This window comes from Sander lucioperca, chromosome 12 (genome assembly GCF_008315115.2).
Source record: "Sander lucioperca isolate FBNREF2018 chromosome 12, SLUC_FBN_1.2, whole genome shotgun sequence".
Taxonomy (NCBI): Eukaryota; Metazoa; Chordata; class Actinopteri; order Perciformes; family Percidae; genus Sander; species Sander lucioperca.
Genome location: NC_050184.1, coordinates 10,238,152 through 10,262,285, shown reverse-complemented (window position 1 = coordinate 10,262,285; position 24,134 = coordinate 10,238,152). Strand labels below are relative to the sequence as shown.

The 24,134-nt window shown below is 40.1% G+C and overlaps 2 protein-coding genes across 5 annotated transcripts in view; both read left to right on the top strand.

Moving 5' to 3' along the window:
• sema3h (sema domain, immunoglobulin domain (Ig), short basic domain, secreted, (semaphorin) 3H) overlaps positions 1 to 4,992 on the top strand; it is a 61,666-nt gene extending 56,674 nt beyond the window's left edge. For both annotated transcript variants that reach the window (XM_031286505.2, XM_031286504.2), the window contains exons 17-18: positions 1 to 17; positions 512 to 4,992. The exon at positions 1 to 17 is cut by the window's left edge and continues 126 nt beyond it. In XM_031286505.2, the coding sequence (XP_031142365.1) occupies positions 1 to 17; positions 512 to 994 (500 nt within the window). In that variant the 3' untranslated portion in view covers positions 995 to 4,992. The remainder of the gene's footprint in view (positions 18 to 511) is intronic.
• Positions 4,993 to 11,266: 6,274 nt separating this feature from the next.
• Positions 11,267 to 23,833, top strand: borcs6 (BLOC-1 related complex subunit 6). Of its 3 annotated transcripts, none has more exons than XM_031286526.2 (7): positions 11,267 to 11,528; positions 12,624 to 13,252; positions 13,695 to 13,881; positions 14,113 to 14,295; positions 20,283 to 20,446; positions 20,591 to 20,674; positions 21,113 to 23,833. In XM_031286526.2, the coding sequence occupies exons 2-7, from the start codon at positions 12,638 to 12,640 to the stop codon at positions 21,236 to 21,238; spliced, it is 1,359 nt and encodes a 452-aa protein (XP_031142386.1). In that variant the 5' UTR covers positions 11,267 to 11,528; positions 12,624 to 12,637; the 3' UTR covers positions 21,239 to 23,833. The 3 variants fall into 3 exon arrangements, with proteins under 3 accessions (XP_031142386.1, XP_031142387.1, XP_031142388.1); XM_031286527.2 differs by having other exon boundaries at positions 11,303 to 11,528; positions 12,627 to 13,252; XM_031286528.2 differs by lacking the exon at positions 11,267 to 11,528 and adding an exon at positions 11,553 to 11,689 and having other exon boundaries at positions 12,627 to 13,252.
• Positions 23,834 to 24,134: the final 301 nt, after the last annotated feature.

The following is a 24,134-nucleotide window of genomic DNA, read 5'->3' as shown; positions in this document are numbered from 1 at the left end:
GTCCGGAACTAAACCAGGTATACACACACACGCACACACACGCACACACACACACACACACACACACACACACACACACACACACACACATCAACTTTGTCCAACTCTTATTAAATTCTCTCGAGTTTCCAATGCCAAATCAATTCAATTCAATTCAATTTTATTTATAGTATAAAATCATAACAAGAGTTATCTCGAGACACTTTACAGATAGAGTAGGTCTAGACCACACTCTATAATTTATAAAGTCCCAACAATTCTAGTAATTCCCCCAAGAGCAAGCATAGTGCGACAGTGGCGACCCATCTACTTTATTTTAAAATGCAGGTAGCACCCCTGCCTTCCAGTACAGCGACTGCCAATAATTGCAAAGACAGAGCAGAGTCCTCCACAAGTCCCTCATCTCTAATTTATGGACATTAGCCAGACTGCCAAAAACACAAGTGCTCAGCATCTGATCTCTCTCTCTCTCTCTCTCTCTCTCTCTCTCTCTCTCTCTCTCTCTCTCCAGGTGGTAACAGGTGACCAGCTGGTAGTGATTGAACGGGGTGTCCTGATTCGTCAAGCTGAGCTGTCTCACGGCGGCGTCTACCACTGCCAGGTGGAAGAGCACGGCTACCACTGGACCGCCGTCACTGTCCGCCTCGCTGTCTGGAGCCCCTCGGCCAATCGCCTCCTCGCTTCCTGGTCCGCCTCGTCTTATCAGAGCGCAGGGACCCAGCCCTGGTACGAGGACGTGATGGCACTGATTCACCCTGGAAACCTCGGCCAGCATTGCCGGGCGCTAGGATACCGCCCCCCACGCAACCACCGTCGCCACAGTGACATCATGGTGAAGCCGAACAAAGAGAAAGAGAAGGGGGAGAGGCACAAGCACGGGGGAGGAGGAAGAGGAGGAGGAGGAGGAGGAGGAGGTGGAGCTGGAGGGGGAGGAAGAGCAGCAGGGAGGAAGAGCAGGAGCAAGCCGCAGCAAAGGGCACCGAGGAGCGCTTGAATGTGTCACAGAACAGGAGGGCGGATTTTCAGTGACATAAGCGCGCGCGCACACACACACACACACACACATATACACACACACACACACACACACACACACACACCCACAGACACACTTATGGTAATGTCCACACTAAGACACACACATGTACGCACACTTAACTTATACACTGACACACACACATACTGTATGTACAGAGACTATAATATGCGCATGCACTTACCTACAAAAAAAAGGCATCCTTTCATTATAGTGACAAACTTTAAAACTAAGTTACACGCAAACAAACTGAAGTATGTACAGGAGGACAAAAGACTTGTGAATAAAAAGGAAAAAGTAGAACCTTAGGCTGCGTAGCATGTTGAATGAAGGATGAACCGCACATCCAGATCACTCAGTTTAACTGAGTCTGTGTTGTGACAAGGACATGGCAAAGCATGTTTTGGATTTGGAGCCTCTACAGAGAAGAAAAAATTACAATAGTAGATATTCCACATTTGAAAAAGCATCCAACCCCTCTGAAGTGAGTGCTGCCTTAAAGGACCATACTGGTGGCTTGATTATAAATCACATACACACTGCCAATTATTCTCCAAAGCAGAACAGATGTGTTTAGATTGATTTTGTACCTTCCAGGCAGGCACTGGTTTCCATTAAATTCAGTATGCTTTGAAAAGCATACTCACAGAAACATGCAAAATGCTTAAGATTTCGAATATGTTTCTCAAAGTTATGGTATTGCAGTTGCAAGCAGCATTTTCCAAACAAAATGTTTAAATGTTCTCTGTGATGTAGGTGTTTTTTGGAAAATAATAGTGATAGTTAAATAAAGGGCGTTGAGAAGGTAATTATTTACTGTAGGGTGTGAATAGCAGTAAATAGCACTGTATTATAGTAGCAATGTATTATGCATCTTTTTCCCTAAATGGATATATACCAACAGTTCACTTTCAGTGAGAGTTCTACTGGTGTCTTCAGATTGGCGGGGTCTTACTGCGAAATGACTGACCGTGACCGCAAAGATGAAAGGCAGAGAAAAGCAGGGCGACAGCTTTGATGAGGTTACAGATCAGCTTTCCCAGGATGTAATAGCTGTACACACACACACACACACACACACACACACACACACACACACACACACACACACACACACACACACTGCAGGAGATGTTGCCATTGTGTTCTCCTTAGGTTCACAAGTGTTAGCTGGTAAAGTTTACAGACATATCTGGCTCTGCCACGCAACAGAGAGCTTAGTGCTGGAAAAAGTAAACAGGCACGGTGGATCTGATGTGTTTTATAATGTCAGAAAAAAAATGCTCTATCCTATTCTGATTGTTTGGATTCCCACATGAGTATAGTGTACAGATATAGGAAATATGATTATTGCTATGTAGGACAAAAGTAACATCTCAACATCAGGTCCAGTTTGATCTACAAATTGTAATTTTTTTCTCTGTACATTTCTGGGGAAAAAAAAGAAATGTTTAGCTGCTATTAGATGAGGCACAATCAAGACTTTCCCAGTTATCTTAAAAAAGAACTTTTTCCTCAAGACATCTGTTTTAAATGGTTTTAATGAGTCTTAACCAGGGTCATTACTACCAGACATTTTTGGCCAAACACAGAAATATTTGAATTGGTCAAAATCATGTTTCCGATGAAATATCTATTGGATAAAACTGTGTTTTTATTGTCACTGGTTACTGGTCATTAATTCAGCATACTGAACCGTGTAGAATGTCAAGATGCTTTTTGTTTTTTGTTTTTTTTATCAGTCGTGTTTGATACAAAATGGCCAAGGAAACAGGTTTCGAAGAGGACCGAAGCATGAACTGAACTGGCAAGAGACTCTCTACAGAACATGCATGTTTTTTAACCTACGGCTCAGGACCCAAAATGGGCCGTTTGTGACTTTGAGTGGGATCCAGCCCAACTACAGAAGTGCAGTAATATATTGCTGGTCTTGTAGCTCCAGCTAATAATGACATATGGCTGTAAATTTTGAAGCAGACTTGATGTATAATAAAGATGCCTATACAAAGTTGGAACTTGAGAAAGTGCTAAACGGGACTGGCGTCAAATGGACTCTGGTGTGTGGAATTTGAGCGACTTCAGTGACTTTGCAAAGCAGTAAATTGTGATTTGTTCTGAATGTTAAAATCTTAAATGAACACAACTTTCACCTCTATGTAACTTTTTTCCTAGTGGTATTTATTTGTTTAGTCTGGAGTGAAACTGCTTGTTTCAGAAGTTGCAAGGTCAAATTTTTGGGGAAATACATCAAGCTCCCAAATCAACCAGTTCAACCATAATGTATCACAAACTGGACGCTTATTTAACATTTGTGTTGGTCCGTCTTTGTATGTATGTACTGTATGTTTGTGTGCCCACACATTCAAGTCTGCATGGTTACCATCTGCTTCTGTTGATGCACCTTCCCACTCCCACCTGTAGAAATGAAGAGCAGTCCTGCCTGCAATCCTGGTCATTTTTAATTGAGAATCTGGCCCATCCCGCAGGCATTTAAAAGTAAAAGTAACTACTTTGGCTCGGGGCAGCAAGATCAGAAATGTGATGGCTTTCTGTTTCTCTGAGAGTTTTTATATTTTTCCCACAACAACGGATACAAACGAATCCTGAAACATCAGAACTCAGCCGGTGCTGTGCTGTAGTTTACAGAGAGAATGGAGAGGGAGGAGAATGGCAAACAATCTCACTAAATTAAAACTTTGCTTTATTTTGGATGGTTTACTTGAAGACGATGCATATACATGCATGGTTGAGTTCAATAATAACCATATAAAATATAAGTCATATTTTCATATATTTAATTTCGTTCCATAATAATGATGCTGAGCACACAATTCTGTCTATATTAGAGTAAAGATATCCCATGTTGGGTCCTTAAGGATCCCAATCCCTTTGCATTGCTGGTTATATGTCTGTCTGTACAGTATGCATCTGTGTGCGTGTTTGATATAAGTGGAATCACAGTGAGATGAGCTGAAACGAAGGTTCAGAGACCAAGCCAGTAAATCTTCCAAATGGGGAACTCAGCAATGGATCGGAGACACTTTTGATGCTGTAAGAAAAATAAACCAGACAGACTCAGAGCATGGAGAGCCTGCAAAAAAAATGAACATGGGCTTGGCTCCTTGGCTTCTTGGCTTTGGCCACATGAAAGAGCTAACCAGTGCTGAGAGCTACTTCTGAATGTGTGTGTTTGAGTTTGTATGGGCGTGTGTTGCTCTGAGTAACTGTTAAATGTTTAAAGTGTCAGGTATAGCCACGTCTCAAAATGAAAGGGTGTGTGGGTGAGTGTGAAGCTGGCAGTATGATTCAAATGAAATCAGGATCTGGTGTGTTCTCAGACTGCTGCCAAATATGTCATTTAGGACACGACAAGTGAACAGTAATTTATGTGAGCATTCAAACAACATCGTATGAGTCTCATGGGGGCTGTTGAATGCTAACAGAATCATTGTTATATCTTATCTCAACCCTTCCATTTTGCTTGTGAGAAAATGGCAATTTTGATTTCATATTTAACAGGCTCTGTCTCTGCTCTCATAATTATGCATTAAATCCAGCAACCTATAGAAAATCAAAATAATAAAGCTTTGGTCTGCGGCTTGTGGATATTGTGTGTGTATGAGTGTGTAATGTGTCTAATGTGTCAGATTCAAACACCACAGTAAAGAGAAGTAGGCAGAACTTCTACGAGACATTTTTATGGTGTACCATTTTAAACATTTAGTGTTTCCCTCAAAGACGCTGGTGCAGAGCTGCTCCGTGTTCATTACAACGGCTTCTTGTGTTTCACTCTGTTTTACTGCATTTACATCTCATTGTCAATATTCATCTCTTGTGATTTTCCAGAACGACTTCTTTGCAGACGAAATGAAACTTTCTTTGACTGGTTTCCTCTTATGTGCGGAGACTTTGTTTTTCTTTTTGTATATATGTATAAAGGTCTGCTTTCGAATGAGTATGTTTGTGTTTTGTGGTTAATTGTGCCAATAACAAATATACAACTATGCAGAAAAACACAGATATACAGTAGTTATAACAAGTGAAAACCATATTAATGATTTGTTAGTTCTCCTACTTTTTAGCTCATACAAATGACACACCTTTAAAATCCCATTGGATTATCTGAAAATTGTATTGGTATAAATTTGAAAACCCCTCAACAAACACCACTTTTTTTGTGTCCAAGCATGAATATGACTGAAAATGAGTCATGATCCTCTTCTCTGGATGGTAACTCTTTGGAGTTTACTATCAGAATTAGTCTTAAAGCTACTGAACCAAATTTACAAACAAACATTTTTTTCTCATGTGTTCTTAATTTTTTTCTCACCTTTTCATTTTAATGTTCTGTTTGTTTTACAAACTAAGCAGCTTTTGTTGCAGTGATATTGGTATCATGAGTGTTTGTCAAGGTTGAGTCAAAATTTAACTGATAATCTGATAATCTCAGATAATGTAAACCCTCTCCCAGCCTGTATTCAGTAGGCTGCTTCTCTCTGTTCTTAAAAAAGCAACTTATTTCATTTAAGTACATGTCTTTTAGCAAAGTATACCAGCACACATATTCAACATGCACACAAGCAGTGGCGGTTCTACATTGAATTACACCCTGGGCAAGACAATAACAATGTGGAGTAATCAGACATTATCAGTCATGGCCTCGATAGTGCGCTACCCACCTGGCTCGTTACGAGACCTAATCAGCGCACATATCTGCGTTCATCGACCACCAGAACCGGACTGTTTGTGTGTGTGTGCACAGAGAGAGAGAGAGAGAGAGAGAGAGAGAGAGAGAGAGCGAGAGAGAGAGAGAGAGAGAGAGAGAGAGCGACGGTGTTGTAGGCTATGATCATCAGCGAAGTGGCTCGTCGGTGAAGTAGGGGATTTGATTCGCGGGGGTATTTTGGCGACGATAATGTTATTAGTTAGCAGTAGGCTAAACTTAATTAACCCAGGGTGAGTATGATGAAAAGTGCTGTGTCTGCCCGGTTCAGCTCTGAGATTTTCTCGCATTGCACAGCGCTGTGAAGGAATAATTAGAGATTAGGCCTACTTTATATTCTGCCTCTGGTTCAAAGTGGTGAATGTAGGCTACAGCCAAGGGCGGACTGGCCATCTGGCATACGCGGGCACTTTCCCGGTGGGCCGACGTGCTTTTTGGGCCAACTGCCGACACTTTTTAAAAAAAAAATTATTTTGTATTTCTTTTGTCTGGCCCATGAACCGGCCCATAAAAGTGGTAGGCCTAGATCGGCGGCCCATTATTTTTTCAGTTGACACTGGGCTGGCCCCAAACACTTTAGTCAAAAATATCACATAGGCTAGGTTTTTTTTCTTCTGACAGACGTGGCCCATGAAACACGTAGCTCAGTGTGCATCTGCCAGGCTAGAATAGTGATAGAGATCATGGCGAAGAAACGCAAAGGAGGTGCAGAGAAGCTGCGTGAGAAAAGGAAACAGGCCCTTCAGGCAGACGCTGCCAAATGTGTCAAATTGACAGACATGTTTTGTTTCGGCAGTAGCAGGACCTTCATCAGCTCCCATGGCTGATGATAGTGGTGGTGTCTGTGTCGGCAGCAGTGGCATGCACAGTGAGGAGGAGACGCAGGAGGAGAGGGACAGATGAGGGAGTGAGGGTAGAACCTGCGGTAAGCAGAACTCCCCTTAAAACTCTTTGCCCCTTGATCAAACTGAGCCAAAAACAAGTGGTGGACAAACTGTTGATGATAACACAACAATTAGCCGTTAGCGCGGATACAACTGCCCACCGGCCTGGGAGTGCACCATCCCTTTATCACTATTAAATCACTGTTCTTTATTATCAACGTTTCATTCCTTTCATTTGAAGACATTTGGCTTCGCAGCACAGAAGATTTTTCTTTTTTTTTAAGTGCTCGTGCCGCCCCCCATGTGTCATGAAAAAATGCTGCCTCAGGCAGCTGCCTGCTTCGCCCGTGCCAAAAACCGCTACTGCACACAAGCAGGTTTGGACACAAATCAGTGCAGTTATTTTACAAGGATTCATTCCATTCCAGCTATGTTATTTCTCAGACACACTGTCCATCACTGTCTTCACTACAAAACAGAAACATACCATACAACACCAAACCACCATCCATCCTTGCCAAAGTGACCCCATACAGTACTGTCATGTTCTGATGAGCAGTCTTCTGGGTGAAAGATGCGTTCCAATCGAGCTGGATACCCAACAAACCTTTACTTCCTTTACTGTTTCCAAACCCTTGTGGTAACGAAGGGGTCAGCAGTACTTCATTGTTGTCTGCTGTTTGATTGTAATGTTATGTATGCACGCTAGGCTAATTTTGAAACTTGACAGGCTCTGGTTAACTATGTGCAACTGTGGCTTTACATCTATTTTACTGCTGAGCTTCACTTGGTAAGCATAATCATAGAGAAGAATCTTCTTCAGGAAATGATTGGACTGATAGTATTCCAGTCTGAGAAACAGGATATCACAGAAAAACAGAAAACCATGCATTTAAAATAAATGTGTGTATTGTATATACATTCCTTCTTCATTGTATCCTACAAGCCTCTACTGTCTAACAAAGTACCAATGTGATACCATAATTATCTCGTATACTGTATACTGTACGTTCCTATTATGCTGTAATATAGCCAAAGGGTAACACATAGCCTTGCAAACTAGACCCCTATTTCAATAAATACACTAATTGGTGTCAATTTAGGCCATGATGAATACCCTCTGGAGGGGAATTTTTAGTTTTGCTTTTGGCAAGTGAGTAGTGGATATGTTCTAATTGCTGACTAGTCGCTATTTAACTTCAGATGCTCATCACAGATACTTTTAGACAGAAATATGTTGATGTTCTTGTGTGTACTGAGAAAATGAAGAAAATCCTGCTGTTCATAAAGAAGAAATTGAGAAATAAGGTTGACTTTTCACAATTGTCTGTACCTAGTACCGAGTAAGTAATGATCAAAATCCTTCAAAAGTGCAAGGTCATGTTTTGTTTCTCTTCACCAAATTGACCACATGCAGTATCAGTCCTCAGCAGTACCAGCTCTAAAAGAAGCTGCTACATGTGTTCTCGACTCTAGCAATGACAGTGTTGGTCGGTCATTTAGTACAGACATTCATAGTCTCCAGAGGTGGAATTTTAATGACATTGGTAATCCACTTACTTTTTATCCAGCACCATCATCAGCTCAAAATGTGTCTTTGTATTTAGTGCAAGTAAGCAAAAGCATGCTAATATGCTTAACTAAGATAGCCTCACAAAGCTGCTAGCGTAGCTGTATCACTTGACACAAGCAGAGTTATCACAGAGCACCAGAGACAAACAGAGAACTCATAAATGATTTTAGTGACCACTTTTTCACCTCTTTCATTTTTACAAAAGATGATCATGGTCAAACTGGGCAGATATTGTTTGATTTCCAAACAGAATAAACTCTATCTACCTTATTACTAATCCTGCAGGGCCAGTTATATATCGTATGGTAAAAGTCTGAGGACAGCTGTGGTGGGTTTGGGCATAAATGTGACTGGGAATAGCAAAGCTAGTTTAACATTTCTACACCAATCTTACACCTCATGAAAATGGTGAGGCGGTGACAGATTTGGAATAAAACCCAGTGGGGCCTGGCATTGTCAGTGACGATTTCACAGCTACCCATAGCCACAATTTCAACAGCTATCTCCAGACATGTATTCCTGTTACAAAATGATAGATTCACCTCACCAAACCACCTGGACCTGCACCTAGAGCTGAACTTATCATTTCCGGGTGACTACCAAAATAGTGGACATGATGCCAAGCTGTCAACAAAATGGATTTTACAGGCATGGTTACTCAGAATAGAATTACATGTATTTGCCATTTTCCATTCCCTCAAAGGACTTAATAAAAACCTACAGCATGGTTGGAATATTCATCAAACAAACACTTCAGTGTAGAAAACAAGCAGTCAAGAGGAGACGCTTTTGGCATTTGCCACACAGAGTGACTCATCTACCCATTTGACCACAAAGTCTTAATTTCACCATTTTGCTCATAAAAGTGCCTTTTAGGTGTAATAAGAGGTTTGTGCACTTCACCGCCGTGTCCCTTTCAGTGAAGTTCTCATGCTTGATGAAGCTGTCTGCTCATGCTTAAGATTGAATTTTACAGCAAACTGCCTCTGACGGTTTTCTGTGAATCTCAAACTAATTCCACTGGACATTCAAATAGTTCATGGTTGCTGATTATGCACATATTAGACATCTCTATTTGATGATGTCCTTTCGTCTGACTTGTAACCACTAGATCTTCCAGTTGAGCATTCTTGATGAATACGTTTTCTTCTACACCAGCAACTATAACCTTTCAAAAAGTCCTTGAAATTTCCTTTCAAAGCCCACCATTTCCCCCCATGACATTAGGATAATAAAATGTAAATATAAAAAAAAATATTAATGCTGAAGATTGCCTTGGTTTAGAAAACACCTGTGGTAGCCTTCCTATAGTGCTTACACCAAGTACGTTTTCATAAAACCTTGAGTTTACTTAGTTTACCACTGATACATATCACTTTGTTAGAAGAAAACTAATTCTGCTGAACTGCTGATCCATAGCATTTCAAACAAAAAGATTGCATTGCAATTTACAGTGTGTGTGTCCCCTTCTTTGTGTTATGCCTCTTTGTCAGCCGTTTGAGGGCAACTTCCTGGTAATGTGAGTTGATGAGGAGCATGTGAATGCAGCATTAGTTTTGGTCTCTGAGGATAAACTCTCATTTGAGGAGGAGCAGGTTCACCTCAGGTCCGACCTGCCCCTGAACTGGGATACGATTAATATTTGATATTTAAAGGAATATGATTTACAGGCCCTCACTGTCATTTCGGTTACCAATGTGCAACATGCAGTCTCCAGCTTTTATTATGGAAAAACCACATATGTTTGAAGGCACGTGCTTTCAATTTGCTTTGTATGCCTCATTTCCCTAAATGTTGCCTTTCTTGTGGCAGTTACTTGTTAAAAAAGCTTCTATGAGACAGTAATCTCCTCACAAAGAAAGTCTGGTGAAGAAGGTCATAGTGGTTATTGAGTGTTCTATTGGGACACTCTGGAAACCATTGGCTTATTTCAGAAGTCTAATTGTCTTTAGGTAAATTCCTCAAGCTTTGATGTTTGGCACCAAAAGGAGAGGGAACGAATGGGATAAAACAGCCAAATCCCCACCAAGAGAGAGGGAGCAGCTGGCCTGGAAGGATGGGGTAGATTAGAAATTTTACAAGATCTTTAGATGTGGTGACAGTGTGGTTTTGAATCTTCTCTCCTCCTCTGCAGCAGTGTTTGTCATTTCTGACCACATTCAAGGGTTTAAAAAGCCACAGACGGACGCTGGCCTGGCTTCCACTGTGGAGGCTAAAATGCTAAACCTAGGCCTTCACATTATTTAAATAATTTCACAAAAAAAAACATTTCTTAAATTCATCAATGGTTTATCAGGCAAAACAAGAACAGCAGTTTTGCAGTTACGGTAATTCGAATAGACACAACTGTGTGACATTCACCCTGATTGTCCTTTTAAAGAAAGGAATTATTTATTGGACTTTAATGGTTAATGGTTTAATGGACGATTTTAATGGACTGAAATTAACAAGACACCTGTTTGTAAGACTATACTGTGAGCATGATGTCACAAGAAGGGACTGTATGTATATATCTCCAGGTTGTCTGATGAGAAGATGAACTATATACATTGTATTACAATGCAAAGTGGCTGTTGAAGGCCAGTAACAGAAAATTACATAGGCACAATGTCAAAACAGGACACGCTGATTCTTGTATTGTATGACATGGCTGTAAAGGGTATACAAAAGATACAGTTGTGTTTAGAGACACGTTAATTCTTGAAGGTTAACAAGCATTCTTTTATATATACAGCTGTGTTTAGAGACACGTTAATTCTTGAAGGTTAAAGCATTATTTTGTGTAATGAAATACTGAAAAAACAGTATAATAGAAACAAATAATGAAATCACCAATATGCAACTTGTATTTCTGGGGAAGTTATTGTCTTAAGGGCTGCTGTGCATGGTGTTTGTCTCCATCTGTGGGAGAACAGAGATACGTGCAGGATGAACCGTGATGGTGAGGCAAATAAACTCACACTGACACAACATGCGGGAGTCAAGTGTTGCTACAGACTGTACAGTCATTGGGTGTTGCTCAGCATGAAGCAGCACTGCTCTGGAAATATTCAGATCTGTTTTAAATACGAATTTACAACAATAAAAAAAAAAAATGTTTTTCTTATTTCAATAAATATCGTATTCCACGATATACAACTGTGTCAATAGAAAGGAGCTTCCATCATAACAATTAAAAAAAGAAGACTGATTGTCTTGGCTTGAAACGATTTTATTTTAGCAAGGCGGAACTATTCTGTTGAGATTCGTGGGGAAGGGTTTTCTTATCGGACTCGGTTGTTGCTTACATTTTTCTGAACAGGAACTACAGTGGTGAGTGTTTTCTTCATTAAATTAAGCTCTGTAGCACTGTGGTATGACCTTATCAATAGATAAATTGATTTTACAATCAATTGCCCTTTGTCGAGTAACAGTGTGAGACAATAAAAGACGAGCTGTGAAAGCATTGTGATTTAAAGGCCTGGACAGCTAACGTAAGCCGTGCTGCGCTAACATTATTCAACAACATTATCGTTAACGGCGAGCTAGCTAGGCGGCTAATGGCAGCAGTACATCAACTTCCTCAATGCTGACAGGCAGTCATTTATAACTTCTCATTTCTTTGTTCCTGTTTGTCTGTTATGCGACGTAGTCTATGGACTTCGTTCAACCTCCACGGGCGTTGTTTGTCTTAGGGAATGCAATGCAAGCTAGTGTTAACAGTTAGTTTAGTGTATAAGCTAATACTAAGCTAAGCAACCTAATATGACGTCATTTTACACTTAACTGAAAATTGCAGCATAAGTGGCACAGCTGTCCCATACAACAGCTGCTGTTATGATTCAATAGTCTTGTCCACGATGAAAATATTAGGATACAAAGGCGTGTAATGAGCCACAGTCTTCACTTTGACACACATAGGGTTGAGATCTCTGGATAGCTGAAGGCTGAGAATAAACCAGCGGCAATGTTGTAAACCAGTGAGCAGGACTGTTTATGGCACATATGAATTTACAGAATTTTTACTTCAATGTGATTTTTTTTTTAACCTTTATTTTGCATACATGTAATTTACTTGAGCAAACACAGTGGCTGGGTACTGAAACTCAAAACTAATGAGTAATGAATGATGAAAGCTGTCAGATATTTCCTGATCAGACTATATTTTATTATAGTGAAGTCCTTTCTTTTAACGCTGATGCATCCAGTGAGTAAAAAGGGGTTAAACATGTTTATATTCCCCAAAGAAAGGTATCGGTTGCAGATCGGATATCAGATATCGTATTGACACTGGTCTGCTATGCTTAATGCCCAGCCCTAGATAGCAGTGGTACATTGTAAAACCCTTTTGACATATGGTAGAACACTCAAATGTAATTATAGATTAAATATGGATTTAAAAACCTCTTACATTCTCTCTTTCTCCAGCAGCAGGTGGAGGGATGAGTCTCTCCCCTGTGATTGGCACAGAAGTGCCAGAAACAGCTAACGGGGTTGTGACACCCATCTCTTCAGAGAATGGCCCTCACATTCCGGTCTCTGTGAAATATGGGGGGAGCAGAGTGCCCTGTCATAGGGAGACATCAGAGGAGAGAGCCCTTGGATACACAGAGAACCACGTAGATGTGGAAAACAGAGTTTACGATGGCGAAGGCCGCTTTGACACAGAGACGTGCAATAGTGGGAGACCATCTAGTTTATCGTTACATACCTCTCATGTGACAGACCCTTCCCTTCCTGCTGCCACATGCACCGGAGACTCAGAACACACAGAATCAGGCTCCAGAGACACAGACATTCATGAGGCCTCTAACACGGTTGAGCCTCCTGGTGCAGCTCTGCTGTGGGACCCAGCACAGCAAGCACACTCCAAAGAGTCATCTCAGCGAGGAGGCCCCACCATTACAGACAGGCAGCAGACAGATACAGAGACTGCAGATGGAGACACTGACAGCCGAGACGAGGAGGAAGATGGAGAGAAGGAGAAACAGGATGAGGAGGATGATGAGAAAAATGAAAAAAAGTGGATTAAACAGCGTGCAGGAGGGAGAACAGAGGTGAGTGGACTGTAGGATTATATTCATCTTTAATAAACTATGTGTACCAGAGAGAGTGGAGGGCATCGTGGGATTAAGAAAGAATAACAGTCAACAGATGAGCACAATCTGAACTAAGGTAAATGCAAGTAAATGTTGTAGAGCCATCAGGACTAAATGCTGAGACTCCAGTGTGCAAATGAACAAGTTGACCAACTACAGCAGTACTGTAACAGCAAAGTTGATAATATTTTTTTTCAAATCGCTGAATTTGAGACTGAGACAAGAAGCTGTCCATTAAAGAGAAGAGATCTGATGGATTGTAAACGGCAAGAAGAATGTGTAGCTCTTGGGCTAGTTTCTTAATGATTTGTCAGTGTGAATTAATAAGCAGTCATTTAACTTCTCTTCTTCATTTCCTCTTCTACTCCATTCTCTGTTCACCTCCTCACATACTTTTTAGTCTTCACGACACTACTCCTCCTCAGCTCCTGGTCCCAGTACCTCGTCCTCTTCCTCTCCTCCACCTCCACTTCTTCCCTCCGAGGACATCCCCTGCCCCCCCCATGTCATGGCCCAGGTCTGGGTACGCAACGTCCGGGGGATGCAGGACAGCAAGAGCCTGGATGAAATCAGCCAAGCGTGTGGAGGTAGATATCTGTCAAACAGGTTTTGATTTTATGTTTACTGCAGTTTGGCTCAATCGTCATCTTTTTACTTCTACTAATAAGTACACATACAATGTATTTCAGTAAAGCAATACATGAACAGAAAAATAGTGACAATTGTAACTTAGGTAGGGCTTCGATCTTTAAATAAATCAGTAATTACTGGGAATCATTTTCAAGTTTATTCAGCTGATGTTTGCGTATTGTTCACAGGTGGTTCAGGGGCCCGGGGAGGGGGCAGAGGTGGCCAGTCAGAGGGTAGACGGGCCACGATCTCCTCGGCTCTGGAGCTAGAGGGGACGGTCAGCCAGGAAGGTGACCTGACTCACTTCATCACCAAGAACCTGGAGCAGAAAATTAAGATGAGCTCCAAGCCCAGTCTGGACTGCAGTGACTGTGAGTATGGAGCTGAAGCAAACGTCACAAGATTTTATTTAAACAAATAAAGTGAATTTTCTTCTTTTTATTATTGTAATTCATAACCCAATTAGGAGAAGTGCCACTTCAGATTTTAACAGTGAACATAAATTTAGTCCTTAAGTGGAGAGGATTCAGAACTCTGTGTGCCAAGAGAAGTATTTTTGTGTTTTTGTTTGCATCCGAGTGGGAACGTATGTTATGTACAGTATATAAATGCGTTTACGTATTTGTGTGTTTTGTTGTGTTGCATTTGACTTGTGCGCAAGAAATGTGTGCATGTAGTATATGTACTGATGCAGAGGATTGTGCGTAGAGCATCCATGTAGGTTGCTTTCATCAACGCAGTTATGAATCATAACTGTGTTATATTTGAGGGTCAGGAAGCTCTAACTGATGAACTGTTTGTATTTTCCTCTGCAGAGGGAGGTATCAGACATGGCATTTCTGCAGGTTAATAGCATTTTTACAGGCAGTGGTGCTGAAACTGCAGTGCAGGGTGTCTGAGTTGCAGTCAGATTTATCTTCCCTGCAGAGGCTAACGGGCCCAGTCAGTCATCATTTATGCATAACTTTGGTCAAGTAGTAATGTATGAATGGAGAATGGATGCACTATCTTAAGCAAATGAATTGCTGTGTCTGTTGTCCTGCTGGTCACAATGCAGCAGCTTTAAGTTACCCTGGTCTGGGCAAATTGTACTTAATTTTGTGATTGAAGGCTCATATGTCTCATTTTTTTCACTCCATTTTTTTGTTTTTTTATTTCACAACTTGTGTTCTTGATCATACAGTATCATCCTCGACCTTTATTTGTAGTATATTTTAACTTGATTAATGTGGATATTTGCAGGAGTTTTTGCACCACCTCCTTTCTTGGCTCGTGGTAGCATGCGAGAGCTCTGAAAACATGATTACATTTAATACAGTATATGTAAGTTTGGAACAAGTCAAGTGTATCATTAAGGCTTCAGTTCATCATTATTATATGATATGCTGGCTGAATAGATTCAAGAATAAGGGAGAGGCAATTGTGAAACTAATATATAAGATATATTGGCATGAAAAACAAATGTTGCAACTTGTTTGACAGGTTATCTGGTGCCATGTTTGTACTCAAACAGTCTTTGAGTCTTTCTCCTGTTCTACAGGTTTTAGTTTTAAACTGGGCTGGGTTGAGAACCACTGTTTGAGTAATGCTACATTATAATGGTTAAGGGTGCTCCGATCAGGATTTTTGGGGCCGATCACCGATTGCTGTGAGCAGTATTGACCGATGCCGATCACCGATCACCGGGTCTATTTGAAACCTTCTATTTATCATGTCATATATTTATCATATATTAATTTTAATATTCTTAACAACAATGCATAAGTATTAAAATTAACAGAAGATAATGTATTGTGAATTGTCAACGGTTTACTTTTATTGACAGGAAACATTCAACATTCCACTTCCTCTGTTAGAAACACACCTTAAACAGCTTAGAGCTTAACATATAGCTAAAGCCTTATTCGGAATAAATTACAAAACAACTTTCAGTGTGTTCTTCAGTGTGTCTTTAGTGTGTTCTGAGCAGGGTGGGGCCACTTAAATTTTTTTACCAGCCACTTTTTCCAGAATTCAAATTTATAAAAGAGAGTGCACTATCATATTTTGAATTGCTTTTATTAATTATGTTTTATTATTAATACATATTTTATTAATATAATGTATTTATTATGTGTCAGTAGCTTGTTGATCTTTACATTGTAAGTTAATTTCCAATCCTGGCCTGGGACACACATTCATACGGTTTGATAAAGGACTTATTGGACTTTAACTTATCATTGATTTTACAATAACGAGTGTAGCTCATGGATGTATTAAGTGTAGCTGTCCTCAATTTAGGTCATCCTGTACGTCTCATCTCCGGTTTTTCCTGCATCCACCGTGTGTGTGTGTGTGTGTGTGTGTGTGTGTGTGTGTGTGTGTGTGTGTGTGTGTGTGTGTGTGTGTGTGTGTGTGTGTGTGTGTGTGTGTGTGTGTGTGTCGTTAAAAAAAAAAATTATTATTTTTTTAAATTTTCCATTGATCAAATTAAAAATATTATTATTTTTTTTTTAATTTTCCATTTGGCTTTTCCATTTGGATTTAATATTTGGCTTTTGAATTTAAATTTAACATTGGCTTTTCCATTTGGATTTAATATTTGGCTTTTGAATTTAAATTTAACATTGGCTTTTAATTTGGATTTAATATTTGGCTTTTGAATTTCAATTTAACATTGGCTTTTAATTTGGATTTAATATTTGGCTTTTCGATTTCAATTTAACATTGGATTTTCATTTGGATTTAATATTTGGCTTTTGAATTTACATTTAACATTGGCTTTTCATTTGGACTTGACACATGTCAATGTAAATGAGGAGGCGTGGCCCAAAGGCTGGTGGGAGGGTCTGAAACGAAAGGGGTGCAGAGGCACCTTATGAACAGCAGGGGGAGCTGACTGCTGGGGAGCACACTGTTGAGGAGCATCTGTTTGCAGCTTGGCCACCAAGCTGGCTTATCCTCTTATTTCACATGATAGAAACTGATGATGTAGGCTAAACACAAACCACATTTCATGCAACAACAGTGAAGTTTTCATGTAGTTACTATAATTGGGCCCGTGTTAGTGAGGACTAGATTAGGACTGTATTTAAAGCTGATTCTGGTTTCCAACTTCGCCCCAGGTGTGTCTGTTTAAAACATGGACAGAGACAACTTCTCTCTTCTGATGTTTTATTTAATTAAGCAACAGTACAAACATGGGTGTGGGTAGCTCTGCTACGTGTGTTTGTGTGTTGTCAGATCTTGAGGACACACACACACACACACACACACACACACACACACACACACACACACACACACATAATCTCAACGGGTAGTCATCGTCTGAACTGCGACCTCTCCTTTTTCTTTCTCTCACTTTTTTCTCCGGGTGGTGCGTCAGTGTGAGGTGCGTGTCCGCGATATTCTCCGACACGTACTCACAACAATCACTCCTGATAGACGGCCTTTTGTACAGCCTGTGTACTTTTTCGTTCATTTGATTTCCGATTTTGAAACGATATCCAAATTTGAAAAATGGGTCATTTTAAACCTTGTTAATATTGATGACAATGTGCTCAAATGGAAAACGTGTGTGAAATAGCAGATGGAAATTATAAAAAAGCAATCGATTCTATAATCTAGATCGGGAGTTTGCCATAGCAGCAGCAGCAAACAACTGGAAACTTCTTACAATTTTTGTCTGCTATTTCACCACTAAATTCACTATTGAGACTTTTTTATGCGAGCAATTAACTGTGTAGAGTTTGAATATGGGCAGTTTTACAAACATTGATGGCCAACTGCACATTTTCTCCGATGTTGTCAGAAGCTTCAGTCTGACGGGACAGCCAGCTGCATGGTGGCGGCCGGGATCGCCTCCCTGCTGGCCGGCCAGTGATGCTCACAGACACCACTGTCAGCTGGAAGTCTCTCAATAGAATCATGGACAAGTTTATTTCCTGAAATATGGCTCGTTTTACATTTGAACACATTGTCATCAATATTAACAAGGTTTAAAGGTTTAAAATGACCCATTTTTCAAATTTGGATATTGTTTCAAAATCAGAAATCAAATGAACGAAAAAGTACACAGGCTGTACAAAAGGCCGTCTATCAGGAGTGATTGTTGTGAGTACGTGTCGGAGAATAGCGCGAACATGCACCTCACACTGCGCGCACCACCCGGAGAAAAAAGTGAGAGAAAGAAAAAGGAGAGGTCGCAGTTCGGACGATGACTACCCGTTGAGATTGTGTGTGTGTGTGTGTGTCCTCGAGATCTGACAACACACAAACACACGTAGCAGAGCTACCCACACCCATGTTTGTACTGTTGCTTAATTAAATAAAACATCAGAAGAGAGAAGTTGTCTCTGTCCATGTTTTAAACAGACACACCTGGGACGAAGTTGGAAACCAGAATCAGCTTTAAATACAGTCCTAATTTAGTCCTCACTAACACGGGCCCAATTATAGTATCTACATGAAAACTTCACTGTTGTTGCATAAAATGTGGTTTGTGTTTAGCCTACATCATCAGTTTCTATCATGTGAAATAAGAGGATAAGCCAGCTTGGTGGCCAAGCTGCAGACAGATGCTCCTCAACAGTGTGCTCCCCAGCAGTCAGCTCCCCCTGCTGTTCATAAGGTGCCTCTGCACCCCTTTCGTTTCAGACCCTCCCACCAGCCTTTGGGCCACGCCTCCTCATTTACATTGACATGTGTCAAGTCCAAATGAAAAGCCAATGTTAAATGTAAATTCAAAAGCCAAATATTAAATCCAAATGAAAATCCAATGTTAAATTGAAATCGAAAAGCCAAATATTAAATCCAAATTAAAAGCCAATGTTAAATTTAAATTCAAAAGCCAAATATTAAATCCAAATGGAAAAGCCAATGTTAAATTTAAATTCCAAAGCCAAATATTAAATCCAAATGGAAAAACCAAATGGAAAATTAAAAAAAAAAAAATAATATTTTAATAATAATAATAATATTTTCACCCTGGTTCCGAGGCACTTTTTTTGACCAACTCGGGGAGACTGATCAGTCCAACTGCTTTTTCTGCCAACGGTCGGCCGTCTGGTTGGTGTGTAACTTAGCTGCGTATAGAACATTTTCTCACGAGTAGTGCGTCATCTGATCGGCCTTTATGGAGACCACCAATCAAACTATTTAAAGCCTTTATCGGCCGATAACGATCGGTTCCCGATCAATCGGAGCACCCTTAATAATGGTAGTTTTTAAAAGCAGCTCGTTGTTCTGTATAGTGCGGTACAATTTGAAGGACGTAAAAAGGTGGACTCTTGGTTAGAGAATCCTTCTGTCAGACACGTAAATCTCAGGTTTGTTCATTGAATCCCAACCAGCTTTATCGTTTTTAGAGTCCTCTCTTGGGGATTTTTTTAGATTGCTCTCACCATCTTCCTACTTGTTCCTTGCTGGTTAAATTAGCCTCAGTGTGTGTTTTAACGAGCGACAGAGATTCAACCCCACAGAAATGGAAACGGACACACTGTCTTTACAGCAATTTCAGAAATTATATCTTCTGTATAAGTTCAGTTCAGCAGGTTGACCTAGTCCAGCCTATCCATTAGCAGCCATCTGTCTTGTCAAATTTTCCAGGAGAAAGACACTGAACCGCTGCCCTCCTCTCAGTGAAAAACCCCTCTGGATTTGAGCGTCAGCTAAACTGGCCATTCAATTTAAACACAGGGACACAGTCAATATGGCCTCTGTGGCAGCTCATTCCTTCTACCTGCTGATTCAATTAGGATGGATGACTCAGACGTTATTTGGACTGGAGGGATTTATAACTGAGGTCCTGCTGCAGCCTGACAGGAATCATTTTCAGAGATGGAAACCTGCTTTTATTTTTTTTGGTCCACTAGCCACACGTCTTTTTTGAATTGTGTTCTTTTGATTAAGTGCCATAATTTGTTTAGATTTGTGCTGGCTGTCTTTTTGTAAGAGTTTTTTTCAAATGGGGACTAGTTTTTCAGTTGCTCTTGTGTATAATTTGTATGTCGTTTTGGCTATTTGTTTCTTAAACACAATTTCTTTGAAGTAGTCATTTTTAGCTTGCACACATGTGCCTGTTTGTGGTATATAAATCATTTTTTAGTCAGACATAAAAGTAATCCTCAACAATTTTGACAATGAAATGAAGCAAAAATGTAAACATTTGCTGGTTCCAGCTTCTCAAATAAGGATTTGCTACTTTTATCTTTTTTAAATCATTATTTGGGTGATTTGGGTGTTTGAATAAAACTTTTAAAAAGGTTTTATAGATTATACTATTTATAGTAATAATAACATTCAATGGAAAATAAACATTAGTTGCAGCCCTACCTGTGTATATTATCCATCTAATTTTATAATTATTTCCTACAAGCGGACTGTTCAGGTCCCATCTACAGAAGCCGGGGGTTGTCACGGAGACCAGCGGACATCCCTCCCATTGATCCTGCTGTTCTATTGGATCTTCAGAGACACACCCAGGACGTGGCGCACAGTGTGGAGATGATGATGCGGAGCCTCAATGGAACCATCCAGAATGTGAGTCTGAAACTCTTGTCAGTTCATGGTACATAGTATGTTTAGCTTAGTCTTTGTCTGTCACACTCACATACTGTATATTTCTCAGCCGTATCTTGTTTGTGTAATTGATCGATCTCTCTGTCCATCTTTCTATTCTTTCAGATGACAGCTCTGAGTGTGGGCTACATCCAGACCTACAGAGACTCAGTGGACAGCCTGGGAGAGTCTGTGGACATGAGTATAAAGGTGTGCATGTGCGTGTGTTTTGTTGGTAATTTTGTGAAATGTAGGAAATCAAAAAATGAAGATCAAGTTGAGGGTCCACCAGAACATGAGTTATAAACTTTCACTACAAAATGGGTTACAGATTGATCATAGCTGAACCTTTAGTGTCAGCCTGTCCCATTGAATTGTGCTGTCTTTTCAACATCTTCTTGGACACATATGACCTTCATTTCTTGGATAACCTATCATAATAATTTGATTTTTCATGAATAATGTATTTTACAACTTATAAACTTGAAAAAAAGAAATTGGTGACCAAAGCCATTCAGCTTTTTTATAAAAACAAGTCACAAAGTGCCACCCTATCATAGTTTTTATTATTTTTCATGTTTCCATCGTTTTATCCACCCAAGATTTGGCTGAGGTGTCTATTAAAGCATTGTATATTTGCTCCAACAGGGCATGTACACACTGATGGCTCGCTGCGAGGAGTTAGATCGTTCCATGCAGCCCATACACACCCTGGCTGCACAGATCCGTGACATCAAACGCACCCTGGACGCTCTGGAGACGATCTGCAAGTAACCCCACCTCCAACATCAAGCACATCCTGAACGAGGCCGTCTGCAAGTAAACCCAACTTTCTGCAGGTCGCACGCACGCACACACTGCAGCAAAGATTAAGTGCACCTCTGGATTCCTGGAACCATTGCTACTAGGCATGCTGGATGATTGGCGCTCATAGTCCCTCCGCTTGTTCATCATTTGAAGATGACCATGTTTGTGTTATGAGATTTCAACTGAATTACGCTTGATTTGCTCTCGGGACTGACCTTTCTCTTCTTTTTTCAGTTTTTTTTTTTTTTTTTTTTTTAAAGCAACCTAACTTCCTATAATGAAGTTGTCGTGAAACAAAATCTCACAAATTAACCCGTTTTGGAGACACTTGGTCAAGTGCCTGTAACACACACAAACACATGCACACACACATGAAAACAGATCCGTGATGATGTGTGGGAAGATGCCCTCTTTTTCAACTTTACAGTCTGCGGAGGCATAGTGTGTCGTCATCCGTCCAGCCTGCTTTGTTCAGATTGCACTAACCTTTCCTCCCCACATGGGGGCGATGTCTCTCTCTCTGGCTCTCTTTTTGCTGATGAAGAGGCCAGTATGAACTGCTCAGAAGAAAGTGGCTTTTGCACAGGAACAGAAAGTCTATTTTTTAATCTTATGCAACAAAGATCAGATTCTTTCACTGCAGGCAAAATGAAGGGAGGGGAGCAGCGTGTCTGCCTGTCTGTCTTTTTTTTAATGTTTATTTATTTAGTTTTCTCATCATGCTTGCTTTTTCAACACTGCTACTCTGTGTCAGTGGGACCTGACCAGTACAGCCAGAATTTGTTTTCCACTGGTGGCCACTAAACAGCCCTACTGGAGCATTGGGAGATTAAGCTCAAATGTTGCTTGAGTCTACACTCAAGAGGCACTGTCAGAGGTAATGGAAGTGTTTTACCTTTTCTACTCCGATTCTCTCAGACTGTTTATCACTTAACAACTGGCAACATTTAAATCACAGGTCTGCTTCTCTAATTTAAAGCTACTACTAGCCATGTGTCCTAAAACCTCACCTTCCTCCTCTGTGTCAATGCAATCCAAGATGTTTTGGAACACATAACTATAAAAAAAAAATATATATATTGTGTAGCCTTCACAGTGGCTTTAAATATTTGAAAAGCTTTAGGTATTGATTTGACTTTTAAATGTCATCAAAAGTAAAAACACTCCATGCAAGACTAAGCCAACCTAAAACATTTTCTGAAGTCAATGAAAATCTAATTTAATTTCCAGGCATCCAAGTAGCTAACTGACTGCTCAGTGTCATTAATTGGGTTGTGTAAATTCAGTTTTGATTCAGCCAATTTAAAGAAATGATGTATGTATTAGAATAGCTCAGTTGCAAAACACATTTTGAATCCATTTACAGTAATAGCAGCCAATGTCCTGTGAAATGGTGGATACCTTTATTTGGAACATGACTCTGCATTTATTCTGCATTGACTTCATTCGCATTTGATTCTTGGGGGGGATCCTGTAAATTAAATTCAAATCTGTTATGGCATGCTTCTGATTGTACACAAAGAAACAACGGTTAAATGTCTGTGCAGCATGTCCGACCTTTTGTTTTCTTCAACATTGAAAAGATCGGACACAAAGTTTGGAGGATTAAATCTAGGAAACATCGCTGGAGTCGGGACAAAGGCTTCGCATGTGAACTAACGTGGGCGCATATCACATTTCATTGAAGTGAATATTTATTAATTTACTCAATGATAAAAGCCACCGAAAGACTGCAGTGTGGCTGGGCTTAGTTTACTTTACCAACCTAAAGCCATTTGCTCTCATGGAGCATTATACTTGATTTAGTGAAGATACTGGTACGTCTGTCATTGCACTGGTGGGTAGCCTTGTCGTAAATTATTGTACGCGTACTAGATTTACCAGCTTGTACGTTTACCTATTACTGATGGCAGCCAGCGTGTCATTTTGGTGGATTTGGGGATATTTCACCTACAAAACGTTATCAGAGCAATACTGCAAGCAAATAATTACACTTCTACTTGTCTTGGCTCTGCATTGTTGAACTGTCTCTACATGCGGCTCTGCACCTGTTAATGTGTTTTCACCTCTATGGGAAAAGATCATGTTATTGGTTTCACAAAAAGCTCAGATAGCATTCTGTGTAAAATCTGCTCTTTGTCTCCTTGTCACATTTCAACCTTGTTGGCAAAAGTTTGTGAAAATTGAAACAACATTAAACATTAAAGAGGAAGGGGAGCATCTTTAAAAAGCTTACATTAAAGGATGTAATTATACTGGTTATCTTGATTATGCAGACGTTTACTCAAACATGTCCGTGGCTATAAAGATATAAATGCTCTTTTGCAGATGAAGGTAAATGTCCACAGTCTGGGTAGATTTTCGAGGTGCAAAAGTATCCTTGAGATGGGAGGAAATGTCACTGTTAATAATATAAATGTATTAAATTCATTTTCTGTTGTACAATCAGATGCACCTGTGTAGATATGATCTCTTTCTGTAACTAAAAAAATGATTTAGATACCCTTCGTCTTGAGTGTATATTTTAATGAAAAATAAATTTACATGAGCTGCAAAAACAAAGTTTGTCTTTTTGGTTTTGCAGCGTACTGCCTCAAGGGGCACTGAAGGGTGTAGATGGGAAAGAAGCAGATATAAACAACAATGACTTAACAAAAAATATATACATATATGCAGGTTTCCTGTTATGGACTGAAGTTCTGTGATTTCTGAATTTAAAGGTATGTCCTTTGAATGAACAGATACTGCATTTATTTATTTACATTTTAAAGGTCCAATGTGTGGGAATTTCTCCCGTCTAAGGTTGAGATCATATATCGCAATCAACTCTCTCCCGCCACGCAGTTCAAAGTACGTATTACAG